Genomic DNA, 24965 nt, shown 5'->3' on the forward strand with positions numbered 1-24965 from the left:
CAGACAACAGTATAGTGGTTACTAGAGGGTAAGGGGGTAGGGAAAAGGTAGAAAAGGGTAAAAGGAGTCAAATAAATGGCAACAGAAGGTGATTTGACTTTGGGTGGCAAACACACTATACAATATACAGATGATGTATTATAGAATTGTACATTTAAAACCTGTATCACTTTATTAACTAATGTCACCCCAATAAATTTAATATAATTTTTTTAAAAAGAAAAAAAATCAGTACATAGTTAACAAATAAGTAGAAGGAGGGAAGGCGAAGTGTGTATTCTTTTCTCACCTGGTCCAAATGCCTGTCTCTCATGAGTTCATACTCATTTTGCAGTGTGTGCTGGAAAAGGGTCCAGATGATGTGTTCTAGTTCTGGGTGGTCAGACAGAAGACGTGCACACAGGGTATTTAGTCGAAGATATGCTAGTCGGTATACTTGGAGAGACAAGGAGAATTAGTTATATGTACTGTTCATTTTGAATTACCAGTGCATTTTCCCCTAAAACATTAGATGACTACAACCATAATGTTGTTAAATAGAATTTTAACAATAACCTCATTTCTACCATTGTTTTCCTTATGAATAAATTATTGCTAATCTTACCATAGTGCTAGGTACATAAAAGGCAAAAATAATACTTGATGAATTAATTACTACAGCATAAAATTGAGGCAAAGTGGAAGGTGGAAGAAAAAAGATCACAAGATATTATGAAATTAGATAACATACATAGGGTTTGTTTCAGTTCTGTTGGTAACCACTCACCACAGATACTAGAAATTCTCACTCTCAGTATTCAAGAGGGAACATTTTAAAAAATAATGGAATTTTCAGTGTTTTAATTTTTCCACTCCTAGAAACAAAAAGCAAAGTGCATTTCTCTACAACATGCCAATGGTTTATACTCTGTTGAGAAATAGTAGGATTGTACCACTAATGGGTAACATGACTGATAGAAACCTTATTTAGATTGTATTTAAAAACACTACAGGAATATAAGTTTGGAGAAAAGGATTTCACAAAATTGAATTTTCTTCCATTTACTTTAACTATGAATACCCTTGGTTTAAATATAGCTTTAAAAGACTTATATAAGGGGAGGGATCCAAGATGGTAGTAGAGTAAGTGGAAGCTACACTAACCTCCTCCCAATACCAATCTGGAATTGCAACTAAATTGTAGATATTATCCAGAATAAGCAACTAAACACTAGCTGGAGAGAAGCCTTATAACCACTGACAGGTGGGAAAAACCACTTCACCACAATAAGACTGGCAGTGCAGAGGAAACATGAAAGGGCTGGCTGGGCTCCCACAAGGGGCAGCTGGAGTGCTGAAGGGATATTTCATCGGGTGGGGATTCCCCGAGAAGTGTAGGGTCTAAACTCCAAGCTGGGCTCCTTAGCCTACAGCACCAGAGCTGGAAAGGAACTAAGATAACACCTAGCTGTGAAAAGCAGGAGGGTTTCTGTTTGCCAGCGAGAGACAAATGGAGATGCAGAGAGCCTCTGCATCTCATTTCATTTGCAGCCACTTACCCTGGGCTCCAGCAGAGGGAGGGCAGAGTGGACTAGGGTTGCTTGAGGAGAGTCTGGGTTTGGTGGCTCAGGGGAGAATACCAAAGGAATAGCTGCCAGGATCCCTATACTTAGTCACCCCCCATACTGCAGGAGCCATTACTCTTAGGCAGAGCACTCCTCTTTGAATGGCACTACCTGAGGGCAAGCAAAACCCCTGCCCTCAGGAATTACTCTGCTCAACCCCATGGTGTTTAATCCCGACTGCTGCTCATAATTTGATTAGATTAACACCTCATCCATTAAGTGGCTGATTAGTTTAACAAGGTAGCCAAAGTGGGAAGACAAACAAACAGACCCGAAATGAAAGAAAGAACAAGTGAATTAACCAAAAAATCTAGATAAAATGGAGGCAAGCAATTTAATTACTCTAGTTCAGAGTAATGATTATAAGAATAGCTAACAGCATAAAAAAAGACATAGAAACCATGATATAGGAACAGTCAGAAATAAAGAATGCAATATCTGAAAAAATAATACACTGGAAAGAATAAACAGTAGGATGAAGCAGAGGACAGAATCAGTGTTTTGGAAGACAAGGTAGAAAAAAACACCCAGACAGAGAGGCAAAAGGAAAAAAAACCTAAAAGAATGAGGAGAGCTTAGGAAACTTTTTGGACCATGTTAAGGCCAACAACATTGGCATCGTGAGAATACCAGAAAGAAAGAGAGTAAGCAAGGGATGGAGAACTGATCTGAAGAAATAATGACTGAAAAATTCCCTAATCTGGTGAAGGAAAAAGTCACATAAGTCCAGGAAGCTCAGAGAGTCCCAAACAAGTTGGACCTAAAGGGGCCTACATCGAGACACATCATAATTAAAATGATAAGACTGAAAGACAAGGAAAGAATCCTAAAAGTTGCAAGAGAAAAAAGCAGAGAGTTGCCTACAACGGACCACCGATCAGACTGGCATCTGAACTCAAGACAAACATTTCAGGCCAGTAGGAAGTGACGTGAATATTCAAGGTGATGAAAAGCAAGGACGTACAACTAAGGCTGCATTAACCAGTAAGGCTATCATTTAAAAATGAAGGAGAAATATGGAGCTTCCCAGACAAGAAAAAGCTAAAGGAATTTGTTAATACCAAACCAGTACTGCAACAAATGTTAAAGGGCTTGCTTTAAGAAGAAAAAAAAAGAGAGATAGAGAGAGAAAGAAAAAAAAAGAACAGAGAAAAACAGTATAACAATAAAATGTCACTACATATCTATCAATAATCACCTTAAATGTAAATGGCTTAAATGCTCCAACCAAAAGACAGAGGGCAGCTGAATGAAAAAGAAAATAAGACCCATATACATGCTGCCTCCAAGAGACCCGTCTCAAATCAAAAGATACACACAGACTAAAAGTAAAGGGTTGGAGAAGATATTTCATACAAATGGAAAAGAAAAGGAAAGTTGGGGTAGCAGTACTTACATCTGACAAAGAAGACTTTCAAACCAAGGATATAGTAAGAGACAAAGAAGGACACTACATAATGATAAAGGAAACAATCCAACAAGAGGAATATAACCATAATAAACCTTTATGCACCCAAGATAGGAACACCCAAATATGTAAAGCAAATCTTGATGGATGTAGAGATTGACAGAAATACAGTCATAGTTGGGGATTTTAACACCCCAATGACTTCAATGGATAGATCTTCCAGGCAGAAAATCAACAAAGAGACAGCAGCCTTAAATGACACAACTAGATCAAGTAGATTTAACTGATATCTTCAGAGCATTTCACCCCAAAGCAGCAGAATATACATACTTTTCAAGTACACATACAAAAAGGGTCCCGATAAATTTAAGAAGATTAAAATCATATTAAGCATCTTCTCTAACCATAATGGTATGAAACTAGGAATCAATCACAAGAAGAACACTGAAAAATACACAGACATGGAAGCTAAGTAACATGTTATGAAAAAATTAATGCATCAACGAGATTAAGGAAGAAATAGAAAGATACCTTGAAACAAATGAAAATGAGGACCCAAGAATCCAAAATCTGTGGGATACTGGGAAAGTAATCCTAAGAAGGAAATGCATAGCATGACAGGCCTATCTCAAAAAAAAAGAGAAAAAGACCAAATAAACAATAAAACTTTACACTTTAAGGAACTTGAAAAAGAACAATAAACAAAGCCCAAAGTGAGTAGAAGGAAGGAAATAATAAAGATTAGAGCAGAAATAAACAAAATAGACTCTAAAAAACAATACAAAGGACCAACCAAGAGCCGGTCCTTTGAAAAAATAAACAAGATGGACAAAACTTTAACTATATTCATCAAGAAGAAAAGAGTAAGGACCCAAATAAATAAAATCAGAAGTGAAAGAGGAGAAATAACAACTGACACCAAAGAAATACAAAGCATTGTAAGAAAATATTATAAACAACTATATGCCAAAAGACTGGACAACCTGGATGAAATGGATAAGTTCTTAGAAACATACTATTGCCAAAAACAAATCACAAGGCTGAGAGAGTCTGAGTAGACAGATTACACCTAATGAAATGAGGCAGTAATCAAAAAACTCCCAACAAACAAAAGCCCTAGACCAGATGGCTTCACAGGTGAATTTTACCAAATATTCTGAGAACTAACACCTCTCCTTCTCAAAGTATTTCATAAAATTGAAGGGGAGGGAAGGTTTCTAAAATCATTTTATGAGGCCAGCATTGTCCTAATTCTAAAACCAGATAAAGTCACTACAAAGAAAGAAAATTTTAGGTCAATATCCCTGATGAATATAGAAGCTAAAATCCTCAATAAAATAGCAAACTGAATACAGCAATGCATCAAAAAGATCATACACCATGATCAAACGCCATTTATTCTGGGATGCAAGGGTGGTACAACATTAGTAAATCAATAAATGTGATTCACCACATAAACAAGATGAAGGATAAAAACCATATGATCATATCACCAGATGCAGAAAAACTTTTGATAAAATCCAGCACCCATTTACGATAAAAACTCTCAGCAAAGTGAGAATAAAGGGAACATACCTAAACACAATAAAAGCCATATATGGCAAACCACTGCAACAATATGAATGGACCTGGAGAACACTGTGCTAAGTGAAATAAGCCAGTCAGAGAAAGACAGATACTGTATGATTTCACTCATATGTGGAATCTAATGAACAAAGTGAACTAACAAGAAACACAGAGACAGACTCATAGAGCACATGACAGATAGTGGGGGTGGGGGGAGGTTAGGGATTGGAGGGACTGAGCAAAAAGGAGAAAGGACTCATGGACATGGACAACAGCATTGTGACTGCTAGGGGGAGGGCAGTATAAGGGGACTAAATAGTAATGGAAAAAAATACAATAAAGATTTAATTAAAAAATGACTTCCATAAGGTAATCAGAATTTTTTAGTTAACAATTTATCCCCAGTAGTTCTCAAACTTTAGTGTGTATCAGACTTGCTTGGAGGGCTTGTTAAAACCAGGATCCGCCCCCCACCCCCATCTTGGTGTTTCTGATTGAGTAGTTTATTTTCCTTTCTATAACTTTCCATGTAAATTGGATTCTGTTGGTTGGGGCCACGCTTGGGAACCACTGGACTTACAAGGGGTTCTTACAATATTTCTGACTTGAATAAATCAGCAAAAAGGCATTTAACAGAGAAATCTGGCCTTTCACTTTCCTTGAAGGAGCCCCAAATGGGTGTGCACTTGCATGCATAAACACATGCACAGACATGCAAACCAACCTCCTGCCCTACCCTACACACACAGGAACAGAGAGAGATGCCTGTACTAGGGGACATAACACTGTATAATTTCATGCATACCTGAACCCCTGAATAGCAAAAGTAGTATCAGGAGCAAATATTTCTAAAGAAAACTTTGAAAGCATAGCAGTAGCAGCAACAATAACATCATCTAACACTTTCTGAGTGCTTACTACATGCTAGGCATAGTTGTAAGCATTTTATGTATTAATTCATTTAATTACCTATAAGATAAATTATTATAATTATAAGGTAGATTATTTTTTTATTTGACAGATGAGGAAACTGAGGCATAAATATATTAAGTGGACTCACTCAAGGGTGTACCTAGTAAGAAGAACCATGATTTGAACCTAGTCAGCCTGGTTTCAGAGTCCACGCCCTTGACAGTAATCATCTACTAACCTTTTTTATAAAAGAGTGAAAGGGAGGTAGATTTCAATGGCTTCTGAGTCTGGAAGGCTGAGGTTGCTTGTGCCTCTGCATTTGCAGTAGAATTTACACGTGTAGCTGACCCTTTTTTCTTTGGGGATCTTATAGGAGAAAGATACCTAGATATATTCAAAAGAAGTCTTTATGTAAGTTTGCTGAAAATAAAATCTCTCTCACACACACACACACACACACACATACCCACAGCTGTAAACATGCACCCAAACACACCTTTTCTATTTAATCTCTTATACCAAATTCCTTGAGCAGACTACTTAAATACAAGCTGAAAAGATAGTTCAACAAGAAAACTAAGCTTGTTATTACCATTTCTAACTCATTTTAATAAATGGCTTTTCCTGGGAATTACTGCCTTATTGGAAAAAATCTGCATAGTACATATGTTCAGTTTTAATAAGTATAGTAGGATTGAGATCATAAAATACCTCCAGCTTAAAAGAATAATATATTTATCCCAAAGTAGTATTGCCATATTGCTTTCCTCTTAAAAAATGTTTTATTAATAACTACAGTTCATATATATGGTAAGACTTAAGTTACATATATATACATTCATCTAAATTATTTAATAGAGATTTCTATGAATTAATACTTTAGATAAAATTATCAAAGCAGATTTACACCTGTATACTAAATACAGGGTGAGGCAAGAGTAGGTTTAGAGGTTTTCATATGGATAACAATACAATAATAAATAATAATATAAGAATAAACCATGTTTCACATACTCAAAATTGTAAATCTATTTTTGCCCCACCCTGTATGTCAAACATAAATCAAGGAAGGAATTTTAGTAAATATGGTCTCTCAATTTCTCACATCCTACTGCTCTGTGTTGTCCTTTATTTTACAGGTCTACTTTCTAATTTTGCTTTAGTAGCTGATAAATAATTCTGAGCAGAAAGTAGGATTTGTACCTTACCATGGATATTTCTAATACATGCAGTATATTAACTAGTATACTAGCAAAAGGAAATCACCACCATAATGATTTCATACTATCAACCTTTGATTTCCCTTCAATTCACCACTTGACAATATTGTAGACTGACTGAACTTGGGTAGAAATTAGTCTCCTTTGAGTTCTAGGTGCAAATATTCAATTACCTACTGGACTTCAGTATTTTATCTCAAAGTGGAGCTTTTGATTTCTTCCCTCTGTTTTCCCCATCTCAGTAAATAGCTCTACATTACGTTCAGTTTCTTCAGTCAAAACCTAGAAGTTATTTTTATTTTTTATTGTTTATTCTATTACAGTTGTCCCAATTTCTTTTTTTCCCTTTTGTCCCCCTCCCCCCAGTTGAAATTATTTTTCATTTCTCTCTATTCCTAGTTCTCATACCGAATGAATAAATCTTCCTCTAAATACATCTGAGATCTTTCCATTTCTTTCTATCTCCACTGACATATCTTAGAGTAAGTCACCTCTACCTCTTACTTGGACTATTAAAATTATCTCCAAACTGGTCTTCCTACTTTCTTCCTTGCCCTGTTCCTTTCCCTCCTCCAACCCCACCTGTATTTTAAATAGCAGCTAGAAAGTGGCCCTGTAAAAATACAAATTGTATTAAGCTATACCCCTGCTTAAAACCTCAATACTTTCCCATTGCCCTTCTAAAGTTTAAACTCCTTCCCATTGCCTATGGGAACATACAAAGTCTAGCCCGGTTTGCCTCTCCAGCCTCATCTTGTACTGTTCTCATTTTGTTTACTCCAGTCACTCTGGGATTTCTTTCCATTACTCAGACCAGGTAAGTTTGATCTGCTGTAGGGCCACTGCACTTGCTGTCTGTTCTGCCTGGAATGCACACCATGCAGATTTCTGCATGGCCAGCAACCACTTGTCCTTGAGGTCTCAGGTCAAATTTCATCAGTAAAAGCTTCCCTAAACATTCTATCACTTTCTCAGGTTCTCTCTTTTACCACACTTTTATTATTTTCCTTATAGAACTAACTATACTCTAAAACCACCTTATATATTAGTTTACAAGTTCACTGTCTATTTCCTTTCTCCAGAATGTGAGCCCTATGAAGGGCAGGACCTAGTCCATCTTACTCACCTTTGTATTCCTACTACCTAGAACAATTCCTGACAACCACTTGATTGAATTATAGAAAAAAATAAGGTTTGACTTACTTATATTAATCTATTACCTAGCAAACAAATTTGTATGTGAAGGCAGTGGCTGAACATGCTAGAAATAATTTGGATACAAGTTAGCAGGTTAACAACATCTCTGGAAAATAGTCCCTGCACTAATCGTAAAACAATGTAATGTCAAGACCTACACAGAACTAAACAGAAACACAACATTAGGTACATTTCTATGAAAAACAGTGTAGTTGGAATGATTAAGAACATGGGCTTTGGAGTCAGATTGCTTGGGTTTGATTTCTGTGGACTTTTGGGAAGTTACCTTATTGCTCCAATTCCTATAGTATAGATAACTGAGGCTGAAAGCAGAATCTGCTACCTTACAGGGCTGTTATGAAGATTAAATGAAAAAAATGTGAAGTACATAGGCAACTATTCATCACATAGTGAACCCTCAGTAAATGTTAGCTATTCCTCTGTTCTTCCACCATTATCATACAATAATCAACTGTTTTAGTCTCACATGTCACACTACTTCCTGTGCCTATCCTATGCTTCACTCCAAATGCACTGATCTAAACTCCCTAAAACAGGGGTGTCAAACTCATTTTCACTGAATGTAATTTTAGGACTGTATAAATGTAACTACTCCTTAACTGTTAAGGAGTTGAAATTACATTGAGCCCTTTGAAGGCAACCATGAGGGTGATATGGCCCCCAGTGAAAATGGTTTTGACACCCCTCCCTAAAGAATATTATTACTTTCCTGGCTATTATGCTTTGGAATTTGTCCCATTTCTGACTCTTGGAACACTCTTCTGTCTCATCCCTCCTCTCCAGTTGCTGTGTTGAAATCCTGTTCCATCTTTACTATCTGTTAAATTGCCATCTCTGCCATGAATACTGTCCTCTTTAAACCAAACCTGAGTGATTTCAGTAGCAGTTTGTACCACTTTATTTGACTTTAATTTGGGTTATGCATTTTATATTCCTCCTTCTTAAAAGCAGCAACAATGTCTTATTCAAAATTCTATTCCCTACAACTTTTTTATATAGTATCTCACATTACACTATGCTCAAAATATATTTGTAGGTTGAAAAAAAATAACAGACTATATATTGAACTTACATATCTGCTGCAGTGTGATTATTCTGGAGAGGAAGGTTGAGAGTACAAGCAGACTCAAGGTGCTCAGCTGATCCTTCCCGGTCCTTTGCTTGTTTAATAAGATCAAATAAAGGTGAATCCTATACGAAACAAGATGACATTAAAACAACATTGGTAAGTATGATTTTCTCATGTACATGTCAAAAATCACATTTTTTGACATGGTGAGCACTAAATTTAGTCACAATTGACAGCAGCAATTTAGAAGTCAGAATGAGATTTTTTTAACTTTAAGAATACTGATTTGCGAATTTTGGTACAATACATACACACTAAAAAAAAAAAAGAATAGGAAAATGTGTATCTTTAAATGCTTATACTAGAAAAGAAATTTAAAGTTAGGGAAAAAGACACAGAAAAGACCAAAAGAAGGTAAAAAGAAAGAAATAATAAAGATATGAGCAGAATTTAATGAAACTGAAAAAAAGATAAAATACAGTTTGTATGAAATAAAATTAAATAAACTTCACATCAGATTGACTAAGAAAAAGAGACAGATAAACAGTATTAACAACAAAAAGTGGGGTCATCATCACAAAGATTTGAAAGATAATAGGGAACTGTTATAAATAATTTTACGTCAATAAATTGGAAGTGGAAAATTCCACAAAATATAAATTAATAAAACTCAATAAGAAAACAAAATAACCACAAGAATCCTGAAACATGCATTCAAAAGAACCTATACACCCCAATGCTTATAGCAGTGCAATTTATAATAGTATACTGCTGGAAACAGCCTACGTGCGCATCAGTAAATGAGTGGTTTAAAAAACTGTAGTACATTTACACAATGAAATACTATGCAGCAGAAGAAGTAACCCTACCCTTCAGGAAAGCATGGATGGAATTGGAGAGCATTATGCTAAGTGAAATAAGCCAGGTGGTGAAAGATAAATACCACATGATCTCACCTATAAGTGGGACCTAACCAACAAAACAAACAAGTGAGCAAAATAGAACCAGAGACATGGAAATAAAGAACAAACTGAAAGTAACCAGAGGTGAGGGTGGAGGGGGATAAAGGGGGAAAGAAGGGGAAGGGTCATCAAGGAACATGTATGAAGGACCCATGGACAAAGACAACAGTGGGGATGGTGGGGGGAGGATTGAATGTGGGAGGTGGGGGTAGTTAGGGCAGCAGAGTGTAATGGGGGAAAATGGGGACAATTGTAACTGCACAAAAATTTAAAAAGTAAAATAAAATAACCACAATAATCCAATAAACTATTAAATAATTCAAATTAGTAATTTAAAATCTCTCCACAAAGAAATATATCAAGCATTTGTTATTTCGCCAGTGATTTCTACCAAACATTCAAGAGATAGATAATTTCACTTTTACTTAAAGTGATCTGAAAATTAAAAAAAGTAAAAACATCCTCCATCTCATTTCATGAGGTTAGTACATTGACTAAAACCTGTGAAGGACATTGCAAAAAAGTAAATTATAACCCATTTGCACTCATGAAAAGAGATATAAAAATCCTAAACAAGAAATATTAGCAACCCAAATCAGCAATGCTAAACAGATAATATATCATTATCAAGTTGAGTTTATCCAGGTTGCAAGATTGGTTCAACATTAGAAAATCTATAATGCAATTCACCTCACTAATAAATGTAAGGTGAAAAGTCGTATCAAAAGCATACAGAAAGTTTTTATCTTAAAATCTATTTGTAATTTTTTTAAAAAAGAAAGAAAACAGTAAACCAGGAAAGAAGAGGTACTTTCTAATTTGATATATGACATCTACAAATGAACAAAAAATCCACAGCTAATTTCTAAATACATCCCGGCTAATAAGTGGCAAAACAGCAATTTGAACTTAGGTGGTCAGGGCCCATAATCTGAGCTTTTACACATTATAATTTTTCTACTAATTTTTCTATAATTTTTCATTAATTTCTACCTTCTTTTTAAAAAATATATTTTAGTGATTATGCTGTTACAGTTGTCCCAATTTTTCCCCTTTGCCCCCTCCACCTGGTACCCCCATTTCCTCCAGCAATCCTCCCACATGGGTCATGCATATAAATTCTTTAGCTTCTCCATTTCCTATACTATTTTTAACATCCTTCTGTCTATTTTGTACCTACCAATTTATGCTTTTTAATCTCTGCACCCTTTTCCTCACTGCCCCTCCTCCTTGCCCCTCTCAGCTGATAATGCTCTAAATGATCTTTGTATCTATGATTCTGTTCCTGTTCTGTGATTTGCTTAGTTTGTTTTTTAGATTGAGTTGTTGATAGTTGTGAATTTGTTGCTGTTTTAATGGCCCTAGTTTTGATCTTCTTTTTCATAAATAAGTCCCTTTAATAGTTTATGTAATAATGGCTTGGTGATGATGAACTCCTTTACCTTTATCTTGTCTGGAAAGCACTTTATCTTCCCTTCAATTCTAAATGATAGCTTTGCTGGATATAGTAACCTAGGTTGTAGGTCCTTGCTTTTCATTATTTTGAGTATTTCTTTCCAGTTCCTTCTAGTCTGCAAAGTTTCTTTTGAGAAATCAGCTGACAGTGTTATAGGAACTCCTTTGTAGGTAACTCTGCTATTCTCTTGCTGCTTTTAAGATTCTCTCTTTTATATAAATAAAAACACCCGGAAGATGGCGGCAACATAGGTGGGAGCGGAGTCCACTTCCCCTCAACCCCAGGGAAATACCTAGCTGATCTGAGGAGCAGAGCGAACAGCCAACAGTATTCCAACATATACGAAGATCAGAGACCAAAGATAGAGGACATTGAAAGATGTGACAGTAAGAAGAGTGCTCAAGGACAATAAGGTCCCCGGGACCCGGGCCAAGGGCGGCAGAAGCGCCAGCCCTGTCGCAGGGGCTGCTGCAGGAGTCTTGGGAGAGGGCCAGGCTGAGCTGTGAGCAGCCAGGTGCTTGATTGGACCAGGGGGTCTTGAAAAGGAGGAATTTCTCAAAAAGAAAAAGAAAATAGAGACACTCAGGGGCTAGAGAACTCTCGGTAGCAGCCCAGGCCCCTGGCGCCCCTCCCCCCTCCGCCCCTGGACTGCGAGCAATAAGCAGCACCGGAGCCATGGCGCTCACCTGAGGTCCGGTCACTTGCAGGCGCAGATTAGCGAACGGCCCATACTTGAAACCCTGGAGGGGCGCCCACACCTGAAACCTCCAAGATCATCTGGAGCAGAGGCTAGCTGCTCCACCTACAGGCCCAAAACCTCTGAACCGAGTGCCCCGTAATTCAGTCCCGGGGCGGCCCCGCCCGCCGGAGAGACTTAAGCCCAGGGCGGCTGGATTGGCCCCCAAGCACAGGGCCTCTGGCTCGGCCGGCTGCCAGCTCACCAAGCGCAGCGCTGGCTGGATGTGCGTTTTCCAAGCATAAAGCCGCTTGCGAGCATCCTAACCCCAAGGAAGCTGAATCAGCCGCCTGCTCGCCAGCTTCCCAATCCCAGGCGGCTTGATCGGCTGGCTGCGCTTTCCGAGCACAAAGCAGCTTGAGAGCCTCACAAACCCAAAGCGGCTGGATCCCCCTGCTGCGCGTGAACTTGTCCCAAGCCAAAGTGGCTGGAGCCACCGCTTGCATGTCCCAAGAACAAACTGCTCGATTGGCTGATCAACAGCCTGATTGCCTGCCAGGGACCACACCTACAACTCCTACTAAACACTTGAGCACCCTGCAGGGCCTAGTAGCTCTCTAGGACAAAGGCAGAACACCCAGCAGAGGGGAGCTGCAGTGATGGGAGAGTCTGCAGGCTGAACAACAGCAAAGAGTGTGACCCAGGAAGGGAGAAAAGTGAAACCAATCCTTCCAACCACCCCCTCCCGTTGCACAGACAGGACACCAGCAGAACTAACCTGACAGGTTTAAAGCCAGCAGAAGATTTTTTTTTTCTTTTTTTTCCTTTCCCCCTGAATTCCTTCTTCCTCTCTCTTTATTTTTCTTCATTCCTTCTTCCTCCCATCCTTTACCATGTTTATGTCTTCTTCCTGCCTTCTTTTATCTATTTCTATGTTTTAATTTTTGTTAAAATTCCTTCTTATCTTGTCTCCTATCTTTCTTTATTCCTTCTTCCCTCCTTCCTTCCTTTCTTCCTTTCCTATTTCCTTGTTCCCTCCTTCCCATCTTTGTTTTTTTTCTTTCTTCCCCCCTTTCTCTTTTTCCCACAGGTGAGACAACAAAACCTGGAGTGGTGAAAAGACTAGAGTTAGACCGTGTTAAACACATAAACGTCAGCTCAAGACCAGTGAGCACAGGAGATTAAGGAGACAGCACCACCAAATCCCATTGGCATTCTACCATAGAAGTTCATATCATAAACCCAGGGAGTCAGAATAGAGCAATTTAAGAAGCAGAGGCCAACAAGAAGAGCCTCACAAACAATGGGAAGACAAAGAAACAATCCCCAAATGAAAGGAAAGGAGGAAGTCTCAGAAAGAATGCTAACTGAAAAACAGGCAAGTCAACTATCAGATACTGAGTTCAAAGCAATGGTCATCAGGAAGCTCACTGAGCTCTCTGAGCTCAAAGAGAACTACCAGAAACTACAAGGAAACTACAATGAACTCACTGAAAACTATATCAACATGAAAAAGGAAATAGAAACTATCAACAAGAGCCAAGAGGAAATGAAGAATACAATTTCTGAATTGAAGAACACAGTAGAAGGAATCAAAAGCAGACTTGATGAAGCAGAGGATCGGATCAGCGAGCTGGAGGACAAAGTAGAAAAACACACCCAGAAAGAGCAAGAAAAGGAAAAGAGGCTCAGAAAGAATGAAGAGGCAATAAGGGAAATGCAGGACAACATGAAACGTAACAATATCCGTATAATAGGAATACCAGAAGGAGAAGAAGAAGAGCAAGGGATAGAAAACCTACTTGAAAGAGTAATGATGGAAAATTTCCCTAATCTGAGGAGAGAAAAAGTCACCCAAATCCAGGAATCACAGAGAGCCCCAAGCAAGAGGAATCCAAAGAGACCCACTGCAAGACACATCATAATTAAAATGGCAAATTTCCAAGACAAAGAGAGGATCTTAAAGGCAGCAAGGGAGAAAAAGGAAGTAACATACAAGGGAGCCCCAATAAGGTTAGCAACTGACTTCTCAATGGAAACACTCCAAGCCAGAAGAGAATGGCAAAAAATATTCCAAGTAATGAGAACCAGAGGCCTGCAACCAAGGCTACTTTACCCAGCAAGGCTCTCAATCAAGATAGAAGACCAAATAAAGAGTTTCCCAGACAAAAGAAGTCTAAAAGAATACAGCTCCACCAAACCAGCTCTGCAAGAGATGCTAAAGGGACTGCTTTAAGGAAAGGAAGGAAAAGAGAAAGACAGAGGAACACAGGTAGGAAATAATGGCAATGAATAACTACCTATCGATAATAACCTTAAACGTAAATGGATTAAATGCTCCAATCAAAAGACATAGAACAGCTGAATGGATAAGAAAACATGACCCACACATATGCTGCCTACAAGAAACCCATCTCAGGACAAAAGACTTACACAGACTGAAAGTGAAGGGCTGGAAACAAATTTTCCAAGCAAACGGACAGAAAAAAAAGCAGGGGTAGCAATACTCATATCAGACAAAATAGACTTCCAAAGAAGGGCCATAAAGAGAGACCCAGAAGGTCACTTCATAATACTCAAAGGAAGAATCCACCAAGAAGACATAAATATTGTAAATATATATGCACCCAACATAGGAGCACCCAAATACATAAAGAAAATCTTGGAGGATTTCAAGAAAGATATTGACAGCAACACAATTATAGTAGGGGATTTTAACACCCCACTACCAAAAATGGACAGGTCTTCCAAACAAAAGATCAACAAAGATATTGTGTCACTTAACAATACCCTAGAGGAAATGGACTTAACTGATATATACAGAGCTTTTCATCCCAAAGAAGCAACATACACATTCTTTTCAAGTGTCCATGGAACTTTTTCAAAGATAGACCACATGATAGGACACAAAGCAAGCCTCAACAAATTCAAGAAAATTGACATCATATCAAGCATCTTCTCTGACCACAAGGGTCTGAAACTAGAAACCAACCCCAAAGGAAAAAACCCAAAACACTCAAAATCATGGAGACTGAATAGCATACTATTAAACAATGAATGGGTCAAGAACGAGATTAGGAAAGAAATCAAAAACTTCCTGGAAAGAAATGAAAACGAACTCACAACAACCCAAAACCTATGGGACACAGCAAAGGCAGTCCTGAGAGGGAAGTTCATAGCAATACAGGCCTACCTTAAGAAGTTAGAAACAGTTCAAACAAACAACCTAACCCTATGCCTACAAGAACTGGAGGAACAACAACAAAGACAGCCCAGAGCAAGCAGAAGGAAGGAAATAACCAAGATCAGAGCAGAACTAAATGACATAGAGACTAAAAGCACAATTGTAAGGATCAATGAATCCAGAAGCTGGTTCTTTGAAAAGATAAACAAAATCGACAAGCCTTTAAGTAGGCTTATCAAGAAGAAAAGAGAGAGGATCCAAATAAACAGAATTAGAAATGAAAGTGGAGAGATTACAACTGATACCACAGAAATACAAAGGATTGTAAGAAATTACTATGAAGACCTGTATGCTAAGAAATTTGAAAACCTAGATGAAATGGACACATTTCTAGAAAAATATAATCTTCCAAAACTGACTGAAGAAGAAGCAGAAAACCTGAACAGACCAATATCAGCAAAGGAAATTGAAGCAGTCATCAAGAAACTTCCATCACACAAAAGCCCTGGACCAGATGGTTTCACAGGAGATTTCTACAAAGCATTTAAGGAAGAGCTAACCCCTATCCTTCACAGATTATTCGAAAAAATCCAAACTGATGGAAGACTCCCAAACTCTTTTTATGAAGCCAACATCATCCTAATCCCAAAACCAGATAAAGACACAACGAAGAAAGAAAACTTCAGGCCAATATCGCTGATGAACATAGACGCTAAAATTCTCAACAAAATATTAGCAAACCGCATCCAGCAATATATTAAAGAGATCATCCAACATGACCAAGTGGGATTCATCCCAGGGATGCAAGGATGGTACAATATTCGCAAATCAATAAACATAATACATCACATCAACAACAGCAAAGACAAAAATCACATGATCATATCAATAGATGCGGAAAAGGCGTTCGATAAGATACAGCACCCATTTCTGATAAAAACACTCAGCAAAGTGGGAATAAAGGGAGCAGTCCTCAACATAATTAAGGCCATATATGAGAGACCTACAGCCAACATCACACTCAATGGACAAAAACTTAGAGCTTTCCCACTAAGATCAGGAAGAAGACAAGGATGCCCTCTCTCACCACTCCTATTCAACATAGGATTGGAAGTCCTAGCCACAGCAATCAGACAAGAAAAAGCAATTAAAGGCATCCAAATTGGAAAGGAGGAAATGAAACTGTCACTGTTTGCAGACGAAATGATAGTGTACATGGAAAACCCTATAGACTCCACTCAAAAACTGCTCGACCTAATAAATGAATTTGGCAAAACAGCTGGATACAGAGTCAATACCCAGAAATCAAAGGCATTCCTTTACACCAGCAACGAAACTGCAGAAACAGAAATCAGGAAAAAAATCCCATTCGATATAGCAACAAGAAAAATAAAGTACCTAGGAATAAACCTAACCAAGGAGGTAAAAGACCTGTACTCAGAAAACTACACAACACTGAAGAAAGAAATTAAGGAAGATACAAACAAATGGAAGCATGTACCATGTTCATGCATTGGAAGAATTAACATCATCAAAATGGCCATACTACCCAAAGCCATCTATAGATTCAATGCAATCCCTATTAGAGTACCCATGACATATTTCACAGATATAGAACAAACATTGCAGAAATTCATATGGAACCATAAACGACCTCAAATAGCAGCAGCAATTTTGAGAAAGAAGAACAAAGCAGGAGGGATCACAATACCTGATATCAAACTGTATTACAAGGCCACTGTAATCAAAACAGCCTGGTACTGGCATAAAAACAGGCACATAGACCAATGGAACAGAATAGAGAGCCCAGAAATAAACTCAAACCTATACGATCAATTAATATTTGACAAAGGAGGCAGGAGCATAAAATGGAGCAAAAACAGTCTCTTCAACAGATGGTGTTGGGAGATCTGGACAGCTATGTGCAAAAAAATGCAACTTGATCACCAAGTTACGCCATACACAAAAATAAACTCAAGATGGATAAAAGACTTAAATATAAGTCTTTAACACCATAAAAGTCCTTGAGGAAAACATTGGCAGGAAAATCTCAGACATTCCATGCAGCAACATCCTCACAGACACATCCCCTAAAGCAAGGGACATAAAGGAAAGAATAAACAAATGAGACCTCATTAAAATAAAAAGCTTCTGCATGGCTAAAGAAAACAGCACCAAATTACAAAGAGAACCAACAGTATAGGAAGACATATTTGCCAGTGATACCTCAGACAAGGGCCTGATCTCCAAAATATATAAAGAACTCACACGACTCCACTCCAGGAACACAAACAACCCAATTAAAAAATGGGCAAAGGACTTGAACAGACACTTCTCCAAGGAAGACATACAGAGGGCCCAGAGACATATGAAAAGATGCTCAGCATCACTAGCCATCAGAGAGATGCAAATTAAAACCACAATGAGGTATCATCTCACACCAGTCAGAATGGCCAACATAAACAAATCCACAAACAAATGTTGGAGAGGATGTGGAGAAAAGGGAACCCTCGTGCACTGTTGGTGGGAATGCAGACTGGTGAGGCCACTGTGGAAAACAATATGGAATTTCCTCAGAAAACTAAAAATGGAACTGCCCTTTGACCCACTAATTCCGCTGCTGGGATTTTACCCTAAGAACACTGAAACACCAATCCAAAAGAATCTGTGCACCCCAATGTTCATAGCAGCACAATTTATAATAGCCAAGTACTGGAAGCAACGGAAGTGCCCATCAGCAAACGAGTGGATCCAAAAACTATGGTATATTTACACAATGGAATTTTACGCAGCAGAGAGAAAGAAGGAGCTTATACCCTTTGCAACAGCATGGATGAAACTGGAGAGCATTATGCTAAGTGAAATAAGCCAGGAAGTGAGGGACAAATACCATATGATCTCACCTTTAACTGGAACATAAGCAATAGAAGAAAAAAGCAAACAAAATATAACCAGAGACATTGAAGTTAAGAAGAATCTAACAATAGCCAGGGCGGGGGTGGGGGGTGGGGGCGGGGACAGTGGGTAGAGGGGATTACAGGAACTACTATAAAGGACACATGGACAAAACCAAGGGGGAGGATGGAGAGGGGGGAGGGAGGTGGGTTCAGCTGGGGTGGGGTGGAGGGATGGGGAGAAAAGGCATACAACTGTAATTGAATAACAATAAAAAAATAAAATTAAAAAAAAAAGATTCTCTCTTTATCTTAACTTTTGTCATTTTAATTATGATGTGCCTTGGTGTGGTCCTCTTTTGGTCCAATTTCTTTGGAACTCTGTGTTTCCTGGATTTGAATGTCTATTTCCATCACCAAATTAAAGAAGTTTTCTTTCATTATTTTTCAAATAAGTTTTGAATTTCTTGCTCTTCTTCTTTTCCTTCTGGTACCCCTATGATTCAAATGTTGGTACTTTTGGAGATGTCTCAGAGGCTCCTTGTAAACTATCCTTGTTTTTCTGAATTCTTTTTCCTTCTTGCTGTTCTGATTAATGTTTCTTCCCTTATATTCCAAATCATTGATTTGATTCTTGGCTTCATCCGCTCCAGTGTTGGTTCCCTGTAGATTTTTCTTTATTTCACTTAAGTAACTGTCATATCTGCCTGGGTCTTTTTTTATGCTGTTGTCATACTCAGTGAGTTCTTTGAGTTTCCTGATAACCAGTGTTTTGAACTCTGCATCTGATAGGTTGGTTATCTTTGTTTTGTTTAGTTCTCTTCCTGGAGTTTTGGTCTATTCTTTCATTTGGGCCCTATTTCTTTGTCTCCTTATTTTGGCTGCCTCCCTGTGTTTGTTTCTGTGCATTTGGTGGAGCTGCTTTGACTCCCTGTCCTAGTACTGTGGCCTATTGTAGAAAAGGCACCTGTAAATTGTGTGGGGCAGAATCACCAGGGTTGGGCAACCCACTTTCCTGCTTTGTGGCTCTGTGTGGTAGGAGGAATCAGAGAGGGAACAATGACACTGCCTAGCTTCTAGAGGTTTGCCCAAGAGGAAGCTGTCTCTTGGCACTCATCCTGTTCCAGTCACTTCACTTTCCTCCTGTATGTGACTGGTGCCCTTCCAGCTGTTGCCCTGGTGTTGAATCCCAGAGGGGGTGGGTATGTGTAAGACCTAAGTTCACTCAGGCCCGTCAAGAGGAGTCTCCTGAAAATCTTGCAGTTTCTTCTGCTGCCTCAACCCCCACTGGTTTTTACAGCCAGAAGATATGGGGATTTATCCTCCTGGCACTGGAACCTTGGGCTGCATGGTCTGGCCTGTGGCTGGGATCCCTCGCTCCTGAGGTATCTCCCGCGATTTTTATCCACCACAGGTGAATATGGGATTATGTGTTTCACCACCTCACTGCACCACACGGTGTCCTGCACCTCTCTCCACCCCGCCTTTGGATCTCCACTCCTCCTACCTGTCTGGATGAATATGGCTTCTTTAAATCCTTGGTTTTCATACTTCCATACAGCTCAATTTTCTGACAGTTCTGGGTGATATTTGTTCTGTGGTCTAGTTGTAATTTTTTCTGTAGTTGTGTGAAGAAGTGAAGCATATTTACCTATGCCTCCATCTTAACCGGATGATTTGTGTTGTTCTATAATTCCAATAATATCAGCGAGGCAAAGCAGCAGCTTCCAGTTGTGGCCGGCCAGGCAAAATATCCACCCATTAATTTCTTAGTATAATAAATGGCAGTAGTTAAACAAGTAAACTAATTTTACCAAGGCTAATCATGGTATTAAACATTATTTAATACAGCCAAATGTTCTACCTAATCATCCTTCTAGTAGAAAACCACACAAGATCATACTTATTTAAGCAGAGATGAGTATCTCCACTTTCTACAACATTTAACATAATTTACTAACTAATAAGAGCTTATACAAAATATTATTTTCCATTCCAGGGTAACTATCTGGTTTAATAACTATAGAAGCATATTATATACTTAATATATAATTTACATTAATATATTAATTACAAACAATGATGAAATAACACAACTTATCAGTAGATAAGTCTATTTATAAATTAGTTAGAAATTGTAAGTTATAATTTATTAACAAACATATTTGAATACAAAAATATAATTAAATGAGACTCCTGACTATACTAGATAATTTCTATTATAAACAGATCAAAGAGTTTGAAGCACTGCTTTGAAAAACAAGTTATACTGTTAAACTTTGGAAATTAAGCAAAATAGGCCCCAAATTCTAAATAGATTTTCATTAAAAGTGATAATTTTATCAGATCCAAGATGGCAACAGAGTAAGTGGAAGTTAAACTCACCTCTTCCTAGGACCAAACTGGAATTACAACTAAATTATAGAATAGTCAAACTGAATAACCAACTGAAAATTAGCTAAAGAGAAGTCTTAAAACCAAGGATTTACAGAACAAGCTACATCGAGACTACTCCAAACAGGTTGCCAAGGGCCAGTCACAGGCAGCATCTGATACTGATCTACATCAGAGTCTCTCCCAAGAGGACCAGAACAAGCATACCCAGTGGCCAGCTTCAGACAACACCAGAGCAGAATCCAATAAGCTTCACAGGCAATATATCTAAAGGGAGATCTCAACAGGCACTAAATCTAACTGGGTAAGGTGAATTCTGCTTCATGTGGTCAGCTCCTGCACAGCATCTCACAGGCTGTGGTAGGGGCTGAACCTCATAGCCAGCCAGGCTGAGGGTTGATCCCCTGCATGAATGGACCAATAGCAATCAAGACTCAATTACAATAGCAGGGCCCACATAATCCACAGAAGGGACATTCCTTGAACACCCAGCTCAGGAGATTATGCAGGAGGTGCACCACTGGATCCCACAGTACACCTCCTGCATAAAACCACTGTACACAAATACTAGGAGTCATAGCAGATCTATCTAACACATAGAAAGAAACACAAAGAGACAGCCAAAATGGGGAGACAAAGAAACTTGCCCCAAATGAAAGAACCAGAGAACTCTCCAGAAAAAGAGCTAAATGAAATGGAGGCAAGCAATTTATCAGATATAGAGTTCAAAGTAATGGTTATAAAGATGCTCAACAGCATGAAAAAAACAAACATAAAAAGAATCAATCAGAAATGAAGAATATACTGTAGGGAACAAAGAGTAGGTTGGATGAGGGAGAGGATTGATTCAGCAATTTGGAAATAGGGGGAAAAAAAGGCACCCAATCAAAGAAGCAAAAAGAAAAAGAATTAAAAAATGAGGATAGTTTAAGAAACCTTTGGGACAAGATGAAGCATAATAACATCTTCATTGTAGGGGTGCCGGAAGGACAAGAGAGAGAGCAAGGGATAGAGAACTTATCTGAAGAAATAATCACTGAAAACCTCCCTAACCTGATGAAGGAAAACAAAACAAAAGTCTGGGAAATTCAGAGTCCCAAAGAAGATGAACTCAAATAGGCCCACACCAAAACACATCATAATTTAAATGGCTATAGTAAAAGACAAAGAGAGAATCTTAAAAACTGCAAGAGAAAGACAGTTAGTTACTTATAAGAGAGTCCCCATAAGCCAAGATTGTCAGATGATATTTCAACAGAATCATTTCAGGTCAGAAGGGATTGCCATGAAATATTCGAAGTGATGAAAAGAAAAGACCTATAACCAAGATTACTTTACCCAGCAAGGCTATCATCTTAAATTGATGAAGAAATAAAGAGCTTCCCAGACAAGAAAAAGCCAAAGGAGTTTGTTACCACCAAACCAGTATTATAAGAAATGGTAAAGGTCCTGCAAGAAGAAGAAAGAAGAAAGAAGAAAGAAAGAAGGAAGAAGGAAGAAGGAAGAAGGAAGAAGGAAGAAGGAAGAAAGAAAAAGAAGAAAGAAGAAGGAAGAAGGAAGAAAGAAGAAAGAAGAAGAAGAAGAAGAAGGAGGGAGAAGAAGGAGGAAGAAGGAAGAAGAAGAAAGAAGAAAGTAGAAAGAAGAAGGAAGAAAAAAGGAAGAAGGAGGAGGAGGAGGAGGAGAAAAAAAAACTAACAAAGTTAAAAGAATAACATGGCAATAAATACATACCTATCTATAATCACTTTGAATATAAGTGACTTAAATACTCCAATGAAAAGGCATGGGGTAACTGAATTGATAAGAAAGCAAGACCCTTTAATGCTGTCTATGAGAGGCTGACCTCAGAATGAAAGATACACACAGACTAAAAGTAAAGGGATAGAAAAAGATATTTCATACAAATGGAAATGAAAAAAAAGTTGGGGTAGCAATACTTACACATGACAACATCAACTTTATTTTTATTTTTTTAGAATACTTTTTAATTTTTATTGGGGTAACATTGGTTAATAAAATTAAATAGGTTTCAGGTGTACAATTCTATACAGAATTCTTCTTTTATCTTTATTGTATATTTTCCATTACCATTTAATCCCCATAAATGCCCCACTTCCAAGAATCAACACACTGTTGTCCATGCCAATGACTCCTTTACAAAATCAACTTTAAACAAAGGTTACAGTAAGAGAAAAAGACAGACACTACATAATGATAAAGGGAACAGTCCAACAAGAGGATATAACCCTTGTAAATATTTATACACCCAACATAGGGGCACCAAAATAGGTATAGCAAAGCATGATGGACATAAAGGGGAGACTGACAGTAATAGTCACAGTAGGGGATTTTAACACCCCATTGACATCAATGGATACATCTTGTAGATAATCAAAATGGAAACAGTAGCCTAAATGACACACTAGATCAGATGGATTTAACTGATATCTTCAGAGCATTTCACTCTCAAGCTGCAGAATTCTTTTAAAGTGCATATGGAACATTTTCTCAGATAGACCAACCACACATGAGGACACAAAACAAGTCTCAATATATTTAAGACTGAAATCATATTAAGCATCTCCTCTACCATAATGGTATGAAACTAGAAGTCCATCAAAAAAAAAACAAACAAACTGAAAAACACAAAAGGACATGGAGGCTAAATAACATGTTACAAAACAATGAGTGAGTTAACAATGAGATCAAGGAAAAAATCAAAGATGGCTTGAAACAAAAGAGAATGAGAACACAATGACTGAAAATCTGAAACACAGAAAAAGCAGTCCTAAGAAAGAAATTCATAGCATTATTGGACTAACTCAAGAAACGAGAAAAATCTTAAATAAACAGTCTAACTTTACACGTAAAGGAACTTGAAAGAGAACAACAAACAATACCCAAAGTCAGTAGAAGGAAGTAATAAAGATCAGAGCAGAAATAAATGAAATAGTTTAAAAATATATATAAAAATAAAAGAAACCAAGAACTGGTTCTCTGAAAATATATACAAGATTGACAAACCTTTAACGAGACTCATCAAGAAAAAGTTGAGAGAACCCAAATCAATAAAATCAGAAATGAAAGAGAAGTGATGCCAGAGAGATAAAAAAGATTGTAGGAAACTATTTCATACAACTACATGACAACAAATTGGACAATCTGGAAAAAATTGGGTAAATTCCAAAAAACATACATATTCCAAAACTGAATCAGGAAGAATCAAATAATCTGAATAGACAGATTACAACTAGTTAAATTAATGCTGTAATTTAAAAAAAACTCCCAACAAACAAAGCCTTGGACCAAATGGCTTCATAGGTGAATTTTACCAAACATTCAAAGAATTAACACCTATCCTGCTCAAACTATTCTAAAGAATTCAAGAGGAGGGAAGACCCCCAAGCTCATTTTACGAGGCCAGCATTATCCCAATTCCAAAACCAGATAAACACTATAAAGAATGAAAATTATAGGCTAATAGCCCTGATGAACATAGGTACTAAAATCCTCAACAAAATATTAGCAAAGTGGATCCAGCAATACATTAAAAAGATCATACATCATAATCAAGGGGATATATTACAGGACTGCAAGGTTGGTACCGTATATACAAATCAATAAATGTGATACACCACATAAACAAAATGAAAAATAAAAACCACATGATCACATCAATAGATGCTGAAAAAGCATTTGATAAAATCCAACACCCATTTGTGATAAAAACTCTCAGTAAAGTCGGAACTTAGGGAACATACCTCAACATAATAAAGGCTACATACGACAAACCCACAGCCAATATTATACTCACTGGGCAAAACTACAAGCATTTCCCTTAAGATTGGGAACAAGACAAAGATGTCTTCAAAAAATTAAAAATGTAACTACCTTATGACCCAGCGATTCCACTTCTGGGAGTTTATCTGACGAAACTCAAAACACTAATTTGAAAGAATATATGTACCTCTATGTTCAATGCAGCATTATTTACAATAGCCAAGATTTGGAAGCAGCCCAAGTGTCTATCAGCAGATGAGTGGGTAAAAAAGCAATGGTCATTTACACAATGGAATACTACTTGACTGAAAAAAGAAGGAAATCTTACCCTTTGCATAGACAGACCTGGAGAGCATTATGCTGAGTGAAATAAGCCTGTCAGAAAAAGGGAAGTAACATATGATATCATTCATATGTAGAATCTAATGAACAAAATGAGTTAACAGGAAAATTGTGACAGACTCAGGGAACAGACTGACACTTGTCAGGGTGAGGGGTTGGAGGACTTGGTGGTGGGGGCAGTGGAGGGGTGAGCAAAAAAAAAAAAAGAGAAAAAAACTCATAGACATGGACAACAGTGTGGTGATTGCTGGGGGAAGGGGAGGTGGAAGGAGGTGGAGGA

At 37.8% G+C, this 24965-nt stretch overlaps 1 protein-coding gene across 4 annotated transcripts in view; it reads right to left on the reverse strand.

Moving 5' to 3' along the window:
• Nucleotides 1-24965, reverse strand: part of RB1 (RB transcriptional corepressor 1) — a 312963-nt gene that overhangs the window by 17465 nt on the left and 270533 nt on the right. For 3 of the 4 annotated variants that reach the window (XM_053916790.2, XM_053916788.2, XM_024569646.3), the window contains 3 exons: nucleotides 9001-9119; nucleotides 5729-5874; nucleotides 290-435 (listed from right to left, as the gene is read on the reverse strand). In XM_053916790.2, the coding sequence (XP_053772765.1) occupies nucleotides 290-435; nucleotides 5729-5874; nucleotides 9001-9119 (411 nt within the window). Of the gene's footprint in view, nucleotides 1-289; nucleotides 436-5728; nucleotides 5875-9000; nucleotides 9120-12101; nucleotides 12208-24965 lie in introns of those variants that run through there. The other variant, XM_053916789.2, reaches the window with a different exon arrangement.

This window comes from Desmodus rotundus, chromosome 13, assembly GCF_022682495.2.
Source record: "Desmodus rotundus isolate HL8 chromosome 13, HLdesRot8A.1, whole genome shotgun sequence".
Classification (NCBI taxonomy): domain Eukaryota; kingdom Metazoa; phylum Chordata; class Mammalia; order Chiroptera; family Phyllostomidae; genus Desmodus; species Desmodus rotundus.